At 28.3% G+C, this 23,570-nt stretch overlaps 1 protein-coding gene across 2 annotated transcripts in view; it reads left to right on the forward strand.

Moving 5' to 3' along the window:
• Positions 1-484: 484 nt before the first annotated feature.
• The window catches only part of yata (N-terminal kinase-like protein yata), a 74,838-nt gene continuing 51,752 nt past the window's right edge, over positions 485-23,570 (forward strand). For both annotated transcript variants that reach the window (XR_012756521.1, XM_075367074.1), the window contains exons 1-5: positions 485-787; positions 2,300-2,440; positions 10,308-10,430; positions 19,524-19,747; positions 22,443-22,533. Coding sequence is in view for 1 of the 2 variants with exons in the window: in XM_075367074.1 (XP_075223189.1) it covers positions 674-787; positions 2,300-2,440; positions 10,308-10,430; positions 19,524-19,747; positions 22,443-22,533 (693 nt within the window). In the remaining variant the exon portion in view is untranslated. The remainder of the gene's footprint in view (positions 788-2,299; positions 2,441-10,307; positions 10,431-19,523; positions 19,748-22,442; positions 22,534-23,570) is intronic.

Consider the following 23,570-nt stretch of genomic DNA (forward strand, 5'->3'; position numbering starts at 1 on the left):
AAATGCCATACCTGACTGGGATTTGAACCCGGAACCTGCAGATTAAAAATATGCCAAAATTAATTCTTGTTTTTGCAATCTTTATTTATTGAATTATTGACATTATTAGTGCTCTTTTATCTTTCGTATGGACCATCTAAGGATCACGAAGAATAGCATTCAATTTCCTGTCGTTCCAATATTTAATCATACATTCACGGTGATTCTTTGTTCTTTGTAATTCCGAGAAACTTATCAGTAGAAAGATATCTGTTAGTGCCCTTTTATTATTTACGTAATAATGAATTATAACTAATAAAATATGAAAAAGGTAATAGATTAAACGTGCATAAATAAAATTACAATGATTATTTTTGTTGTCCTATTAGATGGATGTAAATGTTTTCAGGTTTGGTAGTAATGCAATCTCGATCTTCTTCAACACAAGCTTTTATTTTCATTATACGCACTATATTTTAATAACTTAAAATAACTAAAGTGTGAGCATCGTGTCACGTCGATTTTTGTCTAGAGTCGAAATAAATCAGCCTTACGAATTATTATTCGATGTTTCGTCAAGAAAATAATCGATATGTTGACATTAGTTGTGGCAGAATGGTTGTAGGTTATGGTCTGTGTTTCTTTTATTTACTAAGAAAGTAAGCGTGTTTACTTCGATAACGTATAATACAAAATGTGGTCATTTTTTTCCAAAGATTCTTCTAAAGACTTTCCGTATGAAGTAGGTGAACCTCTTAAAGATTTTTCTTTTGAAAGTGTGTGGACATTGCACAAAGGGAAGAAAAAAGTAAGTTTTTTGAGTATTTGTTAATTTTCTACCTTACTCATAAGAAGATATTTCCTGTTTAATATATACACTATTTTTAGTGTTTTCATTTTAAACATATACAAACTATTACCTGTAGTGAGAATTTTATTTTTAACAGTATATTTAAAACATATATTTAGAACACTGAAAAATATATTACTAATAATCACAAATTATTGTTAAATTGTCATAAAACTTGAGAAAAACTTTTTTGGCTAGTACTCAGTATTAATCCTACAAACTATGCCTCTGATCTAATTTTTTTCCTTAAATAAAAATCTACTCTATTGTGATATAAAATTAAAAACCATTTGGTAAACAACCGTACATACTTAAGTAGGTAATTCTGTATGGTATTGAAGATTGAACTTGTTGTGAATTGACCTATAGCTTTTGAAATGGCATTGTATTAGAATTTTGATAATTTTATTCTTTGACTTGTTCCTTTATGGAGAGAGTTTAGAAAAATTGAATGATGAAAACAAGAAAGATAAGTTATTATAAGGAGGAAGCCATGTTAGAGATATATTATGAAAAATAACTACAATATGAATGAATGTGATTGTTAGACTGTGCCACACTGACAAATTTTTTGTGTGCTTAACAGAAATGAAATTGTTACGTCAAGATAATTGAGCGTTTTTCTATTTTCATTTTGCAGTTGTATGAGAATGTATTATTCATCATCTAGTGAATGGACTTTTAATATAATAGATGTGTTACTGGGAAGGGAAGTAGCTGGTTCTTACATCATAAAATTTGACCAAGTACAGCTGTCCAGTGTTAATCAGGTTTTATGTAATAATATGCAGTGCTGCTGTACATTATAGTAAACAATAAGATTATGCAAACCTTATTAATGATAAAAGAACCAAATCAGTTTTATTAAAATGCTTTTTCAAATTTGCCAAACACAATCTTCTGAAATAAATGAATTACTCTCCAACATTGCATTGTTCTAAATTAGGTAAATGTTTCCCACCTTCAAAGTTACTGTGATTACTCCTTAAACTCTGATGCCATTATAGCACTCTAACAACATAATTAACAACTACTGACCATCTCTTAGATGCGCATCACAAATCCACGGGGATTTACAAATCTTTTATATTTTACATATACAGAAAACAAAAACTCCCCTTAGTGCTTCAGAAAAAATGCAATGCACTTGAACTTACTGAAAAAGAAAAAAGGCTCAACAGCAGTTTACTGAATGAATAAATACATTTCAAATCCTACTCTATTTGACCAAATCCTAAATACGGGTCTCCTTAACTCCACAAAATGTATTGGCAATATGAACCAGTCAGTGAAGATGGTCACAAAAGTAACTGAAGATTAAAAAAAAACAACATTTAATTGTAAACTGGATCAGTTTTTAAGGTGTAAACTGAATTTGTTTTGTGCTTGTGTTAAAACTATCATCTATTTATTTTATTATATATCTGCTAGTTTCATATGTTTGTAATATCTCCTTTTCTTAATTTTTAGGGAAGTGGTGAAGAAGTTGCTGTATTTGTATTTGATGTAAAAAATGGAAGTGATACTCAGTTTGAAGTTGCAAAAGCTGCTGTAAAGCGACTAAAAACTTTAAGACATCCTAGTATTCTTACTTATTTAGATAGTTTGGAGGTTAGTGAATGTTTTGGCAATTACTTATTTATAAAAACATTATTATTTTCTTTACATTTTATAGATTTAAGCAAGTATCATTACATTTTAACAAAAAAATGATTTTGTTGAGATTAAATTATTGCAGCATTAATTTAAAAGTACACCCTGATCTGCTGCTGGAAAATCACACTTATTATACTTGATTCACTTTAAGAGCTATCCTGTTGTAAACAAAACACGTAGCATTGTAGTCTAGAAAGTTGCACATACGAATTAGATGTTGTGTTGTTTTATGTTTTTATTTGACACTGATTGAATTGAGTTATTTACAAATTAATTATATGGCCAATATGTTTAAAGTTATATCATTGTTGGAAAAAATATGATAGATAATAAAATATATTAGAAATATTGGTGAGGACCAACAAATTGAGTTACCTGGTGCAGTACTGCACTAACACAATTGAACATGGTGCAGTAAAATCTTACTGCAAAAAATAACAGCTAGGGTAGCTCTTAAGCTGAATACGGTATAACTGTTCGACAGTTTATTAGAACCGTTGTCCATTTATTGTCATTTATTATAGAATTAAGACAAAATTGATTATTATTTTATAAAAATTTACTCATATGTAATCATTTTGTTTATATGATTTCAACATTATATGTTTTAATTATTGTGCTATGGAAATAAGTTTGGAATTGAGATATACTTATATATGCACATCCCTGGCCATAAAGTCTCTTTCTATAATATGAAATAAAATTGAATTGTGTGTTAGTATATTTAATATTTTTATACATATACTTTAAATTATATCTGTATGTAGTCCAACATTGTCTGCATACAATTTTATTTATCTTGAAATGTGTTAAGATATTCTCTTCTATACTGAAGGATCAAAGTCGTAAAAATAGTCTCTCACAGGAGTTTTCAGATTATCAACATATCTTAGTTGCTAATGGGAGATTTTTTCTTTGATTATGCCCCAAACGAAGTTGTTAAATGTTGAACAACGAAGTTAAAGTCTGAACATCTGGGTGGCCACTGAATTTCTAGAGCCCCTAGCAACCCATTACTTTTTAAGATATTCACTTAAAAAGTCCCTTACTGACTGACTGAGCATATTGAGCTGAAGCTCCATCATGTAAAATGGCAGTTAATTCCAAATTAGTCAGTCAAAGCTGAGTTATAAAAATAATTATCAAGCATGTAAAGGTGTAAAATTCTGTTAACACTTTCTTCAAAAAAGTATGTTCCTATCAGATGTGTTTCAGATATTGCTGGATATCATTAAATGATATTGCCCATATCATTAAGTATGCTGGGTGGTCTGTGATTTCATAAAAGTGAGCATTTTCTTTATATCAAAAATACAAATTCTGAGACCTATTACTCAGATAAATGGCAAGCTTTTTGATGAAGAAAATGATTTGTGTGATTAAACATTAGTAAAATGTCTTAGAAGAGCTTTGACACAAGTTTCCTTAAAGCCATGACCTGGTCAAAAAAAACATGAGCAGGCTTAAAGGTTTTTAATCCAAGATCTTTTTTCGTCATTTTTGGAAGTGACTTGAATGAGGAGTATTTAGCTGTGAAGACCTCTTTCTGATTGACTTATATCAGAACTATTCAATTGATTTTAAGGATATCAGATCATTTTAAATAGAGGACTGACCTGGTGGAAAAGGCTTCTCACCTTTAGATTGTTATTATTGATGGAACTTCCTTATCAAAACACTGAATGAATATGTCTTTTTATGTCTTCATGGTTTTCATTTACATTTGTATATGCATTCATCCAAGCAGTTACAGCAAGTCTTTCTTCTTTCTTTAACTGAATATTCACTTGTGCCCGTTTTATTAACTTAACAGTTTGTAAATCAAACTACAATATACTTCTAAAAACTATATTTTTAACACATATTAAATATATAAAATTACTTTCTGAAAATCAAATAATTCATCAACATACTGACCACTATGCCAATTAAACTAAAAAAACAACTTAATCACCAAACACCAATTTTTTCTTACTAACACCAATTATCAACTTCTGCAGTATTCCATGAAAGTTGACTATGTGTGGTGTTAGTGTTTTCAAACACTTTCTTACTTGCTTGTTGTAAATTTTGACAGTAAGTCCCATCTTTTAATACTATCACCAAAAAATGTGTAAATATTTTCTACAGTTTTAAAAAAATTCAGAAACTTCAATTCTACTTTTTTTCAGCATCATTTATATATATATATGAGATACACAATGAATGTGCATTAGGTTGATCTTTTTTAAGAAGACCCTGGACTCCGTTATATGCTCCACCATATCCTTGTCCCCTATATTTGCTTAGTTTTATGTTATAGTTTACCATAAAATTTATTGTTTCTTTATATAAACCCGACGCTGATTGATCGTGGATTTCAAAAACCCAACAGATTTTCTCTTATTTCTATTCCAATTGGTTCGTCTCTTTCATATCTAATTATTTGACTGTGTTAGCCTTTTTTTTAGTTATACCTTGTGTTACATTCATTACAATAGTAAAAAAAGGTGCATTTTTGATATCAGATATTTGAATTGTTTTCAAATGTGTTGCAAGGCTATGAATAATTTCATCTTGAATTTGATGACTTAAGTAGTTCCATGTGGTTTTTCTATAACTAACTTCATAACATTATCATATTTTGATAAAAGTTGTACTGGGTCACAAAATTACCATTATATACTTCTTTGAATGTTTCATGATGACCATGAAATGCCAAAGAGTTTTTAGAAAGGGTTAATGTTATGTTAACAAGTCATTCTAAAACTTGGATACAGCAATTGGATTCATATCATATTTGCTATTGTGAATTTTTATCAATTGTTTCATTATTTTTCCATTTTATATATATATATATATATATATATATATATATATATATATATATATATATATATATATAAATAACAACAGTGCATTTGCTGTTTACTTCTTTCATGTAGTGTTATCTTTTTGGAAAGACCTTTCCAATCTCTAATGCCATGTGTTTGACAATTATCATTCCTTTCTTTTAAAAACAACCAACAAGGTTTGCAATATACTACATCCAGTTTAGGAGAATAATACAGCTACATCCTTTTAATTAGTCATATTTCGTTGAAGTTTTATGAAAATTCTTTGAAAAACTGATTGTTTTGCTAGATCTCGTTTAAATGGTCCTTGAGGTCTATTGAATTAGATAATCTAATCATTTTTTTCATATCGTCTGTCAATATTTTATTTTGAAAATTCACAATATCACTTGAAAATGACACATTACTCTCAATTTCAGTAACTAAAATGTGTCTTCCTTCACATTTGAACATCCTGGAATTCCATTTTTGTCTTTATTGTCATTATTATTATTATTGTTCAATCTGTCTTAGTTTGTAGATATGTTTTGGTTTTCTGGCTTTGTTGTAACAGATTTTAGGATTTTTTTTAATTTTGCTACTTTGGATAAGCACTCCTGCTCTCTTAATTTTCTTCTTTTAGTTGCATAGCTAGTATTACTTAATTTCTTTTCTATCTTCACCCCTTAAGATTTATAATTGATCATAACAATGCATATTCATAATAACTACACTGTTGTTGAAATGGAATAAAATGATGCACTAGATACATAAATTTTTTGTTGTAATATTTCATTTCACAATAATTATAATACATATAATTATAAATATTATAATTAATGTAGGTAATAATAATTTTCATATTTTATAAACTTACTTGACACTTTCATAAGAAATAGCTGTTTGCCTATCTCATTCTTACATATAGCCTATAACTATAGAAATCAATAACTATAGCCATTGGCATTGCCAGGGGGACATCTTATAGATTATCTTATCTAAAAGTAACAAAAGAAAATTAAGATGTCGTTACTACAGGGCCGTTTGTAATTCTTCTAGAAGAAAATGAATAGCAAAATTTGTATGAACTTCAACTATTTCACTTTGTGACTAATGGGGGCTCAGTCTGTGCAAAACATGAGCAATAAACTATTTTTTATCAGGCTATTTTTAATTTAATTTAAAATAGGGATAATTTTAACAAAATTTTGGGCCCCTTTAGATGACCCCTTTCAATATGGGTTCCCCACTATGTTGCGAGGTCGTGCAGTATTATAGTTCCACCACTGGGTTAGGCATTTTTACCTTTATGTAGTTTATTTTTTAATAAAAGGTTCAGTTAGTATCTGTTATAATTTTGAATGAATAAATTAATAATCATCAAAGAAATTTTCTGCAATTTTTTTTAGAGTTTTCATTCATTTTTCTGAAACTTCTTACAAATATTCAAAATTGTGATTCTTGTTCTTGACTGCCTTGCAGTTTTTTCATACTAGCTGTAAATGAATTGATATGCATGTATTCATAATTAAGACGTTATAATTATGTAGTTGGTGGTTATCTGCATGCATTGCCATCACGTGCTTCAGTAATTAAAGCTAAAGAATATTTTTCTTGTTAACCAGTTCAAAAGAATTATAATTCATGTTGTCCACAAGTTTATGTTCTCAAGCAGTATAGAATGTACTTTCAAATTTGTGTCAGAGGAGATTTTTCGACATTATTAGCCAAAGCAAGCAATGGCTTACACAAAGTAGCTGACAGACTTAAAGGTTATTCTCCCGTTATGAAATTGTGATGCAGTAATTATGAGTACATTCATTTGTGATTAAGTTTTGTAGACAAATTTGAGAAATAATATGTTAGTATATGTGTAAAAAATGTTGTTAAAAATTGTTTTACATTTTGTGGAGCAGTAATGGTCTTAGGTTTCCCGTGTTAGTATCCTTAATTAGAATTATGTAAAAATTATAGGGTATTTATATATATATATATATATATATATCCATGATTATGTTTACACTCATGAAAAATGTTTCATATTTAGCTTTGCTTACCTTTCTTCAATCTATGTTCTGAAATTAATCTGAGGGATAAAATTGCTTCTGTTCTGATGCTTTTTTGAAACTGAATTGACGTTAATCAGTCATACCTTCTATTTTTCCATAAATTAATTATTAGTAATTTGGAGACATGAGATGTTAATTTTACAGTAGTTCTCTTTTTTAACTGCTTCTGCTCTCTGTCTATGGTAGAAATAATGGCTTTATTGAAATCTGAGAATAATTCTTCAGTTTTACAAGTTTTGCATATGAGTATGCTTTGTCAAATTCAAATATAGTATATAGTCTTCCATGATATCAATTTGTTTTCCTACTCTAGGATCTTATGATAAAAATTTCTCCACTGTATACAGTTGTCATATATTTCAACTACTCATTAGCTATCTTTCTAATAGGTTATTTATCTGAACCTTAGATATTACATTTTGGGTTCTGTATTTCCCCTTCAACTATTTTCCATGTGCTATTTAATTTTACATATGCCAGTACATTTATCTGCAATAATATTTTTATTTTTATACTTTCACTTCATCCTTCAGTTATGGATTTGTTAACAAGTTATGTTTTTTCAGATTTGAACTTCATATCGTTCTTCTTTAGTCTACTCAGTCTCTTTTCATATGAACTTAAATCAACATTTTATTGTTGCTAATTGTAATCAAACAAAATTAGTATTCCTGGGTACATCTCACAGTTCATATTGCAGCTTCAAATTTCTGCCCAAATATTATAAAATCTGTCTTATAAACCTTTGACCATTTGTAGCTTCTTCTTTTATGATTTTTTAAAACAGTGATGGCATTCACTACTTATATGATATAAAAAAATCTGTAATCTATTTCCTCATTAATTTTGTTTTTTACATAGCCATCTACTAACTATTTTCCTTTTTGCCCATCTACTATGAAATCCAATTTTTCATTGCTATTAAATATTGATCTTCTTTTTCATATTTAATTAATCAATTGTCAACTATTTCATATATACTTTCTTTCATCTTTGTTGAAGAGGTTTGGTACATAAAACTTCACAATTATAGATTTAGGTTATGAATCTGTTTTGACTAAACTGGCTGTAATCTGTGGCTTCTTTATTCTTCTTACCATAATTAAGCCAATTGTTTTGTCTTACTACTGTTTTTACCATATCTAGAATTGTCATGTCATCTAGAATATGTTTTTATTGTTGGGGGGTTTGTCAATTTTCCCTTCTCTTTTATTTCCCCTTTTACAGTTGATATTTTTCCCAGAATTCATATATTTTCATTGGTTTTTTTATTATTTTCTTCAATATTTCTCAGTCAAAAGCATGATTTCTAATCATGTTAGCTGTTGGTGATCCATGCGTCTTTTTATTTGGATTACAAACAGTTATCAGTTATGTAATCAGTTTGAGATTCATCTTGTTATGAACATGTTATTTTTCTTTGCAGAACCCTATAAAACCTTTTTCTTTTTCCTTTCTTGTGTGCAATCCATACTTTCTCCCTCCTTTGATTTTCTCCCTGCCATAGCATTCCAGTCTCCTATTATTACTTCATTACAATCTTTATCTTTCTTTTCTATTATCTTATCTATCTGTTTGTATACTATTTCAGTTGTTTCACCTTTATACTGACTAGTTTGCATGTACATTTACACTTGGGTTCATTTTTAACCTGATAGCAATTAACCTGTCAATAGTAAAAATCTTACTTTGGCTTTTCTTTGTTTAGAATGATTCTTACATTATTTCTTTCCTTTTTTCTTTCTTATGTAATATTCTGTGACATCATTGTTACTAACTTAATCTTTTTCTTCCCATCTAACTTTTCTTAATCCAATTATAATCACTCTATTTACGTCCTTCTCTTTTTTTTTAATTTTCCATCATTTAATTGCTGAAGTGTTTTGACATTCCATTTACTTGTTAGTATATATTGCCATTCATTGATATATCCTATGTACACTTCTCATGTGCTTTCTCTAGAGATCAAAATTAGAAGTGATTTTATCCCTTGAAAATGTAACCACCAGCATAGCGCTCAGGATCACTTTTGCATCCTAGTTATACCACCAAGTTCTGAGTTTCATAGATGAGGAAAAAAACATGCACTTGCATTTTACAGTTTTATATGATAATGGATTTTCATGGTTTTCATATTTTTGTGAAGTAACTCTGCAGGCCTGTAGTAGTGTTTTCCTCTTGTAAAATTGTAAAGCTACATATTCCTGAATAAAGTAACTGTATCATTCTTTTATGTAAAAAAAATACATTATTAAAACTCTAATGAGGTTTTTAGAATAAGAACCTTATAAGGTATTTACTATTTATGTATCTTAGGTATTTATGTTATCTTTTCAGTATAATGAAATCTGGAGTACATTGGTAAATTCTAATGTGATAGTATTCACATAAACCCCATTTCCTGTAGAATTATTGGATTTTTTTTTTATACAACTACCTTTATCTCAATGCAATGCAATTTAACTGTAATAGTTACCATTTCAAATATATTAGCCACCTCCTTCTCCCTAAGCAGAGCTACTGTCTAATTTATAATAGTGTAAAAATATGCATCCCATAATTATTTTGGTATGTCAGAATTTCTACAAAGTCCTTGACCATTAAAGTTTATTTGAAATTATTAAGAAACGTATGTTTGTGTTTATTTAATTTTGGAGCTTCAGATGTACTAAATTATGTATGTATCTTCAAAAACAGTTTTGTGATCATTTTAAGTAAACTTCTAATGATGCATCCATGATGAACTTCCAAGGATCACCTGGTTAAAAAGTATTGAATCTTTTGAAATAAAAATAATTTAAATTTTATGAATATGAACGAGATTTTAATGTATAAATCAAATAACATGTACTTAAAGATATTTAATAAGATATAGTTTCACTGTTTGTCATTTCCCTGAACATTCAAATAAATATACTTACACAATTCATTTTTTTTCAGACTGAAAAAATGTTATATCTTGCTACTGAATATGTGGAACCACTTAGTGCTCACTTAGAGACTTGTGCAAATGAAGGCCAACCTAAAGATTTGTATTTGGCATGGGGAATATTTCAAATAACTGTAAGTTTGTAAATTAAGTTTTCTATCTTGTTACAATTGCTTTTTTAAACATTTAATTCTTTCATTAAAAAAAGTTTGTCAGCTTATACTTGTTATTTACGAATGGAGTGATTTGCAACGTATAATTTAAAATACCAAGCAGCTTAATCTGAAAACACTAATTAATGCTTAGTGTTGTAGCAGATTGATTTTTTCAGGCATAAAAAGCAAAACTTTTAATAAAAAGTTAAATAAAAAGATTATATTAGCATTTTACTAGTTCTTTTTCTTTATATACCTAAATTTTAGCCCTTGATCTGACCCTTGTTTCAGTTATGGTTGTAAAAGTAATTAAACAGCTGTCAGTATATATCAACAATTGGTTCAGGTTTAAGATTCTAGCAATGAACTAAATATTGTCTTTATTCTTTTGTGCAAAATTTATCACCATTCTGTTCTGTTAGAAATTCTTTAAATATAAATAGAAGAAAAATAAATACAATTTATTTTTATTTATAAATAAATTTATTTAATATATTACATTTTTATTACAAAATCTATTTCTAATTTTCCATGATTGAATTCTAGTATTAGTAGATTCACGAATGACATTGATAATTATTTCAATTTTGCTCTTTGCACCACAATTATTTTTAGTTTATTTATTTATTTATTTTTTTTAAATTATTCATTATTATATTTAACATAATTCGGATTTTTACTATGATTTACTTGGGACTGTTTAAATGTGCATTTGTTTTTAAGGCATTTTTTTCCCTTTTCTCTTTTTTGCAATATATAAGGCTCTCCTTAATTGCAGTATTGTATTTTCAATAACATGTAACTGCTTGCGTATTTGGCGTTTTTCTAATAACACAGGAAGTTTGTGATGTTCACATATTAGTAGATATAAATTCCAGCATGCATTTTTAACGCTACTGATTTCTAATGTTTGTTTAGCAGCCATGTCTTCAACCTTATTGACAAGTGACTCCCAGTAAAATGAATCACGTTTAGCAGCATCATAACGACGATATAATTCTGTAACTTTGTTTCTTAAATTCATCAATTCTTCTGTCCTGTTCTTAGTTATTTTATATATTTTATCACTTAATTCCTGCATCCTTTCAATTGCTCGTGCTTGCTCATTTGCTAATTCCTCACGTACCATCATCAGTAACTAAATAAGTAATAAAAGAAATTTTTTTTAAATAGTTAATATAAAAAAATATCTTACAAAAACTGTACATTGTTAAAACATGAATAAAGATTTTTTTAATAATACCCATTTATTCCTGCATATATCATGGAGCACACAGCATGAAAGTCAATTCATATTAACTTGACTTTATACGATTGAATCATAAAAAGAATGATAGAATTATTATTTTCCGGCAAGTGGTCTTGCCTTTTATTTGATAGTATTTTGTGATTGATAATGCACTGTGTTCTTGTAAAAAGTATATGTATAAATTTATGATGTGTCAATATTTCAGTTATGTACTCAAACCATCAAATGTAACGATAAGCATCTGTAGCTCTCTTAAGCTTATGTTATGCCATAAAAAAATTAATTTGATACATCATGTACTTTTGTTAATGTGAAGGCAGTGGTCTAATTACATGTATAATTTAATTTGGTTCTCATTAAGATAGATGGTTTTCAGTTTTTTATTGATTCTTATGACATTCTAGAAACTTACTAATATCTAAGTACTGTTTTTTTGATTCAAGGTCTTTGTTTATGTAATAAATGTACATGAAGTTTGTTACACCCATTGATAAACAGGCCATTCCTTGTATCATGTCAGTAAATGTTTTTACTGTAAAGTTAACATAAAAGTCTTATGAGCTAAATTACATTTCTAAACCTATTATTAAGCGCAAGTGTGTAGTTATAAGTGTTAATAAAATATTTTTATAATCTCAGCCCTTTTAGCTGCTAGAAAACAGTTTTATATAATGAATTAAAAGTATAATGTGGCTATGAAAGTATATTGACTTTTATCATTTTTATATATATTTGAAAAGTTTATTTTTACTTACAGCTCACTAAATAGTCGTACTGTAAATTATCCTATGTTTAGTTTGTATTTTTATTAAGATTTAATATGTAGATGGTTAAGTTTTAATCATTTTAAAAAAAGTTACATCATTTAAAAAATTTATTTTTCATGTTGTATAATTATATTATCTTTTAAAGAGAATGAGAAAAAAGTTGATTTTGATCATCTTAAGTATTTTTGTTTCAATAGTTTTGGTTATTTGTTTAAATAGGCTGCTTATTATTCTTTATTCTTTTAAATTTTAAATAAAGTATTACATTTAAGGTATTTAGAAACCACAATTGTATTATTTGCCTATTTAACAGTGCTTATTTAATAAAAAATATTATAAATGATTAATTACACTGATCATAGTTTTGTTTCTTAACATGCGATACATGATTTTAATCTCTTTTTGATGCTGAAAACAAATATGAACTCATTAAAGGATTTTTTTTCCATTTTTCAACAAATAGTTAGCATTTTAAGCTCTTATATTGTATTTTTTTAGCTCATTTTTTATTGTTTAACTTTGTTAACATAATTTGTAATCTATAAATAAACAATACTAGACAAAGAATTACTTTGTTTAACAAGTGTGTCTGGAATTTCTAAACAATCTAAACGTACTGTAAAATATCCTTCATTGCTATCTGCAATCAGGCCTGTACCTCACAGTGAAATTATTCCAGAATCTGAGCCACCTGTGAATGCATGTTTCGAAAACAGCGATGAAGAATCAGGCAGTACTGAAGAAAACTGTGATTTAGACTTTGAATTATCTTCCAATAAGCCACATCTTATATCACAAGGTGATTAAATGACTTGGTTAGGGATTTATATTTATCAAAAAATCAAGCTGAACTGTGAGAATCAAGATTGCAAGTTGGAATTTACCCACGGTAACAAATATCCTTCAATACCACTCGCTTATGGTATTAATTTGAAAGAGACATATGATGTGATGAAAGACGTTCTTGAAAAAATAAATTATAAAAGACATAGCTGGAACATATGTGGTGATTTGAAAGTTATAGCTATTTTGTTAGGCATGCAGTTAGGCTAAAGTACATGTGTTTTCTTTGTGAATGGGACAGCCGAGCTAGGGATAAACATTATGTTACCAAAGAGTGGAAGAAACAAGATATCTTAACTTAAAATGGGAAACATTATAATTCTTATTATTTTAAAAATTATTATATTAAAAATCATTGATTATTGATATTATTATTATTCATGAGCCCTTAGTTGAACCCAAAAAATATTTTTATCTCCTCTCCATATCAAGCTAGGACTAATGAAAAATTTTGTAAAAGCAATGAAGAAGGATAGCCCCAGATTTTTGAACATCAGGCAGAAATTTCAGAATGTAAGTGAAGGAAAAATTAAAGAAGAAATATTTGTTGGTCCTCAAATAAGAGAGCTGGTCAAAGTTGATGTATTTAACTCAATGTTAAATAATGTAGAAAGTGCAGGTTCATTTAAAGACGTTTGCAAAAATTCGACAATTACCATGATATTGTTAATTAACTTCTTACTTCATACAGAGCTATGGGATGTAATATGTCTTTGAAAATACATTTCCTGAATCGCATCTGGATATTTTTCCCAGACAACCTCAGAGACATAAGTGACAAACGCGGTGAATGTTTCCACCAAGACATTTCGGTGATAAAGGGAAATGGAATAATAACATGCTAGCTGATTACTGTTGGACATTAATTCAGGATGTGTCTGAGGCTATTTATAAAAGAAAAGCATCAGCAAAATCATTCTCACAGGTATCCATGTAAAATTATAAATTTTACAGATTTTTACTATATTTTCCCTTAATTTTTTTTTTGAAGCGTAGTTTATTTAAAAGTAAGGGTGATAGAAAAATTGTATTTACAGATCTGTAATGCATGCAAAAAAGCAATTCAAGAAATGGTATCACACTTATAGAAATAATAAAAAAATTTTTTATCTATCAGTACTACTTTCAAATTTGTAGTACTAATTATAACTATTATGTATAACTAATTATGTAGCTTCTTCATTTACCTTGCTTGTGGCACTATTGTTAATGGTGCCCACTTTAAAGTTCAGAAAAAATATTATGTTTAAGCTAGATTGTTTTTTGTTTTAATTAATCATAATTCTTAATTTTCTGTTTAAGCATGTTGGGATGTTGGTTTTTGTATGCTGTATGAGAAATTTACATGTGAATTGTTAATAAAATTTGACTCTGTGCATCCCATTTCATGAGATGATATTGTATAATATATTGAGTAGACTGCATACACCTTCACTATAGAGTAAAGAATATGTAGAAGTACTTGCCACAACAGAATCAATATTTGCAAATCACCTCATAAGAACAAGACTTACATTCGTTAACAGACATTAACTCCAAATTTCCTATTCTTTAGAGTGGATACCATTACTACAATGCCACTAGTAATTTCATTAAAGAAGGAACTGCATAATTAGCTATAAATATATCTTGTATTTGTACTTTATTTTGAAAAAATTGTTTTATCATTTTTTATATTTTTAAAGTGTTGTCATGCCTTATCATGCTGTTCAATAAAACGTTCTTTTATTAATCACTATTGTTACATTTTTTTAACAAATTCCCATTTACCTCATATCTCTCTATAATTTCATGCACACCATTACGAAATGAATCTGGAGAAATTTCTCTTACACTTTCTAAAAAATCAACAAATTTTTTACGAATTTCAATAAATTTTATCATTTCATTTTTTAAATGATTGAATGTCTGTATTGAACTTTCAGCTTGTGTGATTTTTTTATTTAACTCATCTTGAATATCTTTTTCTGATCGTATTTTGTCTAAAAATCTTTCTCTTTTTTCAATATTTTCTTTAACGAATTTATCAAAATATATAAATGTAGCACCTAAATTTAGTTGTTCTCTTTTTATGTCTTCTATTTGTTTATCTCGTTTAGCACGTATTTGCATATATTCTTCTCGTTTTTTTTTTAGCAGTACTCTGGCCAAAGTGTTATTTATTTTTGATTGTATCATATCTTGTATAAGACATTCTTCACTGCGATCCCATTCAGGTTCATTTTTAAAGGAATTTTCTTCACGTACTAATTGTAGGTAATCTCTTGCAGCATTACCTAAATGAGGTTTAATGTTCATTTTTGCCTTTTGGGTTAGGATTTCATGTTTTACATCTGATTTAAATGCAGGGCTTGTTCCATAAGCTTCTCTTGGTTGATTTGAATTAAAATTCTGTGGTTTATTTTTCTGTATGGTGGACTCTTCTAATTCCTCTGCTGATTTTTCATCCATAACATTAACTTCTATGGTACTGTCATTTAGTACAAGATTAGAAGATGAAGCCATTTTGATTGAGATGAAATTTTTAATTTATGTAAATTTTTAATCTTAGATTATAGTAGAATTATTTCATATATTTTACCAGATTGTAAGTAATTTTTTGTATTGGTTATAGAAATAGTAGTAAAGAAATTGCTTACATAAGAAAAGAAAATAATAGTTATTTTTGCTGTAGAGTATAAATAAATAATTTCTTAACAACTATAAGAACAAACATATAAAATTAAGTTCTGTAGATTAATTTAAAGTCAGCTGTTGTCTGTTTACAAACCATATGACAGCTGTTCTGATTGTAGTACTTATTTATGCCACCTATCATTATGTGTTTTGATCATTATGTATTTTATTACCTGTCTTTATTACTTGTGATTTATTTTTAAGTATTTTTTGTGTTTTTTTAAGGAATTTTTTTAGTTGAAATAAAAAATGTTATCTTTTTTAACTTGATTTGATTCCTTGTCTTAGGTAAATGTTTTTTGTTTGAATGTTGGGTATGAAAACCTTTTGAAATATCAGTATTATTTAATATCTATTTTACTTCCACATAAACTGCTAAACGTTTTTAATGAAATGGTAGGGTTTAGGTTTTGTAGATAAAAAATCAGGTACCAAACTTAATTCTACCAATTGTCAGATTTATTTCATATGTATAGTTATATACAAGATATGAAACAAAATTATATACAAAAATTATATGAATTGTTGTATTCTTATTTTATAAAATATTCAATATTTTTGAGTGAATAATATTAAAAAAGTCACTTTTATTTACATTTTGACAAATAAAATTACATTAGAATGGTTTCCAAATCCAGTTAATATGAAGGAAACAATAAAGGAACCTAAAGAAAATCTAAGTAGATAGTATCAGTCCTGGATCAAATAATACTGTTGTTATTTTAACTGAGACTTACAAATGTGTTAGAAAAATTAGTGAACATACTATTATTGAAACATTCAACATGGGGTAAATGACAATAAAAATATATTTAATGAAAGTTATAAAAAGGAGGGTAATAAATTAAAAATTGAGGTAGGAGAACCTCAACATAACATTATTAGACTGAACATTAATAGAAGGAGAATACACAATTTTGTTGATCAGTTAGTTCAATTATGAAGGGTGGATAAAATACAGAAAATACCAAAAGTGGTTTGTGCAAACTTGCACAAGTCAAGAAAGCTCTTATTCAGAAATGAAATCTGGTGGAATCAAATGCAAATTTAATAATGACGATGGTCAATCCTTAAATTTTGAGTGTCATCAGAATTGGCATCCTACACTCATGATCCAGTTTTGTTTGTTATATACGTGAATGATTTTATTTTTTTAATTTTCACTAAAAATTTAGAGGGTGTGGATTATGTCATAAAGCCATAGAATTTGCTGTTGAAATCAATATTTTTGTAATTGCTGTGAAGCTATTTCAGGATTAATTAAAAAAAAGCTAGTTTTGAGATTATCCAGCTTATGTGAAATTAATTTTCTGCACCTTAACAAAGATAAAACTTAAATAAATAGTTCAGCTTAAGTTGTAATAAAAAATTTAACAACTGTTCTCATTAGGTAAAATTAAGATTAAAGTAACTAATAATTTGTAGGCCTGTAAGAGCATAATCAGTTACTATTTCACAAACAGTTATATCAGTTTAATTTTCATTCACCTTTAATATGGCCTTACTATAAACAGGTCTTTTTTTTACAATATAAATTGGAGGAAAGCAGACTTGGGAGAGGGGTGCAGCAGGGATGTTGCATGTTACCAACTCTGTTCAACTGTTATGTAGAAGCAATAATTGAAAAGAGTCTAACTAGTAATAAGGGTGTAAATATTGGAGGAAGGAGGATAGAATGCATTAGGTTCACTAATGACAATACAGTGTCGGCAGAGAGTAAGTACATGATGATTGAAATGTTGAGAAGAGTAAATCAAACCTGCGAGGAATATGGGATGTAGATAAATACAAAGAAGACAAAAAGCAGGATAATTAGCAAATCAACTGAAAGGGCAACAATAAGAATTGGGGAAAATAAAGTTGAGCAAGTGGCATCCTTCAAGTACCTGGGGTGCATCATTAAGGAAGATGTGAAGTGTGATCAGGAAATTAAAGTACAAATTTTGAGGGCAAAGGAAACATTCAGAAAAATGAGAAGAGTGCTATGTAGTAAACTAGATCTGCGACTAAGGAAAAAACTTGTGAAATGTTTTATGTGGAGTGTGGCCCTTTATGGGTCAGAGACATGGACTATTAGGAAGGGAGAGGAGAAAAGATTGGAAGCCTTTGAAATGTAGGTTTGGAAGAGGATGGAAAAGATCAGCTGGACAGAGAGAGTTAAGAATGAGGAGGTGCTTCATAGAGTGGGAGAAGAGAGGGCGATTATTAAAATAAAAAGAAGAAAATGCAGTTGGTTGGAGCATTGGCTGATACGAGACTGCCTGTTGGTGACGGCATTGGAAGGATTTGTGACGGGGAGGAGGAAAGCAAGAGGTCGAAGGCGAATGAAAATGGTATACAATATAAAAAGGGAAGGAAGCTATTATAAAATGAAACGGATGGCATAGAATCAAGCAGAATGGAGGGCGGCTGTGTGAAAATCTGCCTTTGGGCAGAACACTTATTATTATAAATGTGAAGAGGTTTGTAATATGGTATTATAGCTCCACCAAGAATCTTGTGGACTATCATTAGAAAGATTAAAACGTGTAAAAATATCTAGTTTATACATTTTTGACTCCTTAAACTCCAAAAAACAACTACAAACTTTTTATACCTTGCAAGAGAGCCACAATTAAAAATACTAAGGGTGTAATAACTTTACATTGTAATATCCAGCTTTCAGTCTTCTTTGGCAGATCAAGGAATTTATTATTCAGATGTTCAAATTTTTAGTAAGCTACCAGACTGTATAAATCAGATTATAAAAATGTAAAGGCAGTCAACTATTTTAAACATTTTCCAAAAGCATTATTCTTGAAAAATTATTATTTAAAATTCAGCTACAGGCACTTGAATGATAGTTTTGATTAATCTCTGTTGATTTTTTCAGTTATAATTTTGTATTTTATGTGCATTGTGTCCTTAGTTATTGTTATTTTTTGTTTAAAATAAGTTTTGACTGTTTTTATATAAGTAAATCTACCTGATGTGATGTTATAAATAAATAAATTCAGGAATTGGAAATTCTTAAAAATATCTGCAGTGATTGTAAATTTATATGATATGAAGCATATAAAATTTTGTTTTCTTGGCAGAGAAATCAGAAAAACTAAGAATGGAAGCTTGCTATAGTGTTACAGAAAGTTTAAAATTACAGGTGGGTTGGTAGGATACATTTTAAGATAAATTAGAGGAGAGAGAAGTTGAAGAGAATTTCTGTACTCTGATAGTTCAGTTCGTTATAATTTATTAATAGAAATTCATTTGTTTGAAGTATATGCGTACACTTGAATAACTTTTATTTATGATAAGTTAATTTGTGTTTTATAAATACATATTTTGATATGATACAAGATTTGAATAAACAGTCACTTTTAAGAAAAAAAAGAGTGATTTAAGCAAAAAGAGTGATACATCCTAATTCATATAATCATGTGGCTAAATAACTGATTGTCCAGTGTGAAGATTAGTTTGTTTGTATTTTTTAGATTCTTGTTTTTATAGTGTTTGATTTTTTAAGTCTTTTTTTTAATTTTATTTGTTCATTTTTTTCAGAGAGCTCTTAGTTTCCTAAATAATGATTGCAATTTACGACACAATAATGTATGTTTATGGTCAGTTTTTGTTAATTGTGCTGGTGAGTGGAAGCTAGGTGGTGTTGAATATATGGCTGGAGCTACAGAAGGTGCTGGTTTACCAATCAAAATACTTCCTTCCCTTGATAAATATGATCCTCCAGAGAAAGCAGATCTAAATAAACAGAAGCTTATAACAAAATGGTAATTTTTTCTTTGCTGATTAACTGTCTTATTGCTTTGATGATGTATATTTTCTGTTGCTATAAAAGCTTATAAATTCAGCCTGTTCTTGACTATGCTAAATTATTAACTGCTGACTCCTGGTGGTTCTCATTATGCAGATTTTTTTTGCTATTGTCATTCATTGTTATTTTATTAGCTTGACAGATTCCTGAACCAGGAATATACTTTCTGTTCTTTACTCTTTCCTTCACTCAATTTTCTTTTTTTTTCTTTTGTGTAATCTGTACTTTTACCATTAGATGGCATCTCTTTTACTCTCTATGGATCATTACAATTATGGCTTCCTCATTTGAGATCGGTTCCTTTAAATTATGTAATGATCCAGATCCACAGATTAAGTGATTCTATAACTTGTTCAAATACAGATTCTAGTAGTAAGAAGTTAACACATGATGATCAGCAAATCATTGCCCTCATCCATCACTTTTACTGATTTTTTGAATTATTTATATTTTTGTGCATTAAATTATCAAATCAGTAATAATAAATGAAATAATAATACAGTATGTGAAAGTTAATTTTTATTATAAATTGAATATAAATGTACAATGACTTGTTTATACAGTAGTGATTTATGTACAATCAGGGTTACTAGAGAGAGAAGTGAGGAATACAATGGTTTACAGGTACTTTCTTACTGAGTTAAACATCAAAATGTCAAGGCCATTGAACATTGATAAGAAAGAGTGAGAAATAATAAAAAGAAAAAAGTTAATGTATGCTTTCTTATTAAGAAATAATGCATTACATGCACTGCTTGTACACAGCAGGAGATTGGAAATTATAAAATGGTAGTTAAAAAAAAAAATCAAGATTGAAGATATTCTTAGAACCAAAAGGTGCATCTAATTTGTAAAATTCTGTTCACCTAATTTTAAAGTTTTTGGTTGATCATTTATTGTTATTAATATTTATAATCAATAAAATGCAGTTGATATGATTTAATAAGTTATAGATTAAACTAATATATATATATTAACATACATTTTGATTGGTATTTAGGCGTGTCATTCTTCATAATCTACAGAAATTTATATATCCCATTTCTATGCTCGAGCTTTGAGTTGATGTGAATTAATTGTAAAAATGGCAGGATATTCTAATTCTGCAGCAGTTTTACACTGTGCGAAGATCACAACACTGATTGCTTCAATTCTTGGAATCATGAAATTTTTGTTCTGCAATGCTATATTTTCCCTGACTAGCTTGTCTTAAAGAGATTTTAATTTTTTTAATATTAAAGTTCACTTTTAAAATTTTTTGTTACTCTGTGCAGGTACATTAAGTTTTGTTTTGATGAGATGTTTAACATACACAAAGCCAACAATTGTTAGAAAAATAAATTTACAAAGAAAAAATAATGCCTTTAAAAATTATCTTTATTTTGTCAAAGCCATTTATGAAATCGATTAAATCCTAATGTCAGAAGAGGAGCATAGCCGAAACATATTACATTGATCTAAATAATACATACCTACTCAAAATTAAGACTTTTTTCATGCTTCTAGGACACTAATGCTCAAAGAATGAGAATACAGTTTTATTGTGGGGTTCATGTAGTCTCTGTTAAGTTGATAAAAAATTAGAATAATTTTATTGCTTTATAAAAACTTGCTAAATTGAATAAATGATTATTTTATTGTTCATGATCACTAACAAATTCTTTCATTTTATCTTTGTAAATGGTTTATTTAATTGAAACTGACATTTTTACTTTTTTTTTCTATATAATTGAAATTTTTTAAAGTTTTATGTATGAAATTTAATTAATTTTGCAACTAGGTGTTAATTTTCTAAATTTCCAGCTCAAAAATTATTAGCAGATTTTTATTATTTAATCTATTCTAATTTTCATTTTTCAGTTACAATACAGAACAGGTTATAAATTCATTTATTTTTTTTAACCCTAGTGATTGTCTTGATCTAATTAGTTAGGTTGAAGCACTGAAATATAGAAATACTGGATTGTGCACTTGCGTTAGAAATCCGTGCCAACAAAGATAGCTGATTTAGAGGTATATCTCTCTTTGTATACAGTCTGCTCAAAAAGTTTGTGACGATCTCTCTCATCACAAATCGCAAGTTGTCTTTCATAATTCAAGTTATTGTAGAAAGTTTTTATAAACATTTATATGATAAAATGATTAACTCAACATTTATTTAATATTCATAAGCATTGAAATTTTTCTATTAATTAAATAGAATTATGAGATTTTATCACTTAATATTAACTACAATTAAGTTTTATGGAATTACTTTCTGAAGGGACGGTACGTTAGGTACAATGCGCATGCGCTGCACTGTGCAACAACCACACCTCTAAATCTATCTGTCTCACGTTCGTTTTCCGCTCATGTTGGACATAGGCAGTTCCCATTCCAGTATTTCTATATTTCAGTGGGTAGAAGTAAGAGTAACAGATAACAGATATTAATTGCTACTATCCATCCCATTTCCTTGTCATGCCCTCTATGAATTGATTAAATACTCATCCTTTCCTTTTCCTTGATCTTTTTTTCATAAATAATGACTGTAGAAATTGAGTATTAACGTTCTCTTAACAGTTTACATTTTTGGTTGAACTAAAAAATTAAACTTAAATTAAGCAAAGTATTATTTTAGTATATATAGTAGATGGAATTATACTTTTCAGTTCTACAGATATGTGGGGACTAGGCTGTCTTATTTGGGAAGTTTTTAATGGACCACTGCCTAGGCAATCTGCTCTCAAAGATATTCAAAATGTATGTATTCTTTTATTTTATCTAAATATCTTAGTTTTTGTGCTTAAGATTTATTAATTTTTTTTTTGCAGTTAAACTATTAATAAATATTAATTTACTTAAGTTATGCCACATAGCCTGTTATGAGATATAGGATGCTATTAGAAAACTCTATTATAACACAGTCAATAACTGTAGTCATCTGGATTGATAAATAATCTCTATCAAGATTATGGTTGAACTTGTGGACCAGTTTCTATACAGTCAAAATTTGAAACATTGCATGAACAATTTCATATCTATCATGAAATATATAAAATGAAAGTAAAATGTTTACTAAGTAGTCTAAGCTTTTGGCAAACCATATGGGCTAGTCCAAATTACTTGAATCCTAAGACCAACAACTGGGTCAGCATGATGAAACATGCATGAGATAATTATGTATGTTGTGAATGATGTGAGAAATAAGCTTTGACGTGTAAATATTTGATTTAGTGAATCCAGGGGTAGTCATTAGTGTAAAATTATTAATTTTTATGGGTAATGATTGTGATGAATTATCTGATAAAGTATTTTATATAACTGATGATAAATCCATGAATTGAAAAAGCTTTTTCTATTAACTGGTAGGTTTATGTTAAGTTTGCTGTTTTATTGTATTCATAAGTGACTTTTTTGTTAAAAATTATCATAGCAAGAAACTGTACAAATGTTTAATGATACGATGATGGTTTGAAAAGTCCATGCAATAATAAAAGCCACTTAATTTTCAAAGATAATCCTTTTTTTTATTTCTCAACATAGCCTCATTTTAAGCTTATACTTTCATCCAAAGCTGCTTCAATTTGTTAATCTCTTCCAAGTAGTAGGATTGTTCCAACTCTGAAAATTGGTATTTCTTCTTCCATTCATCTCCTCATTTGAATAAAATCTCCTTGCTAGCCATTTTTTTATGTTGGGGAACAAATAGTCTAAAGGAACCAAATCTAGAAAACTGGGGATATGTGTAATGAATCAAAACATTAACTCTATCATTTTTGTGGCTACAACTGAAGAGT

The sequence above is a fragment of the Lycorma delicatula genome, chromosome 5 (genome assembly GCF_047948215.1).
Source record: "Lycorma delicatula isolate Av1 chromosome 5, ASM4794821v1, whole genome shotgun sequence".
Classification (NCBI taxonomy): Eukaryota; Metazoa; Arthropoda; class Insecta; order Hemiptera; family Fulgoridae; genus Lycorma; species Lycorma delicatula.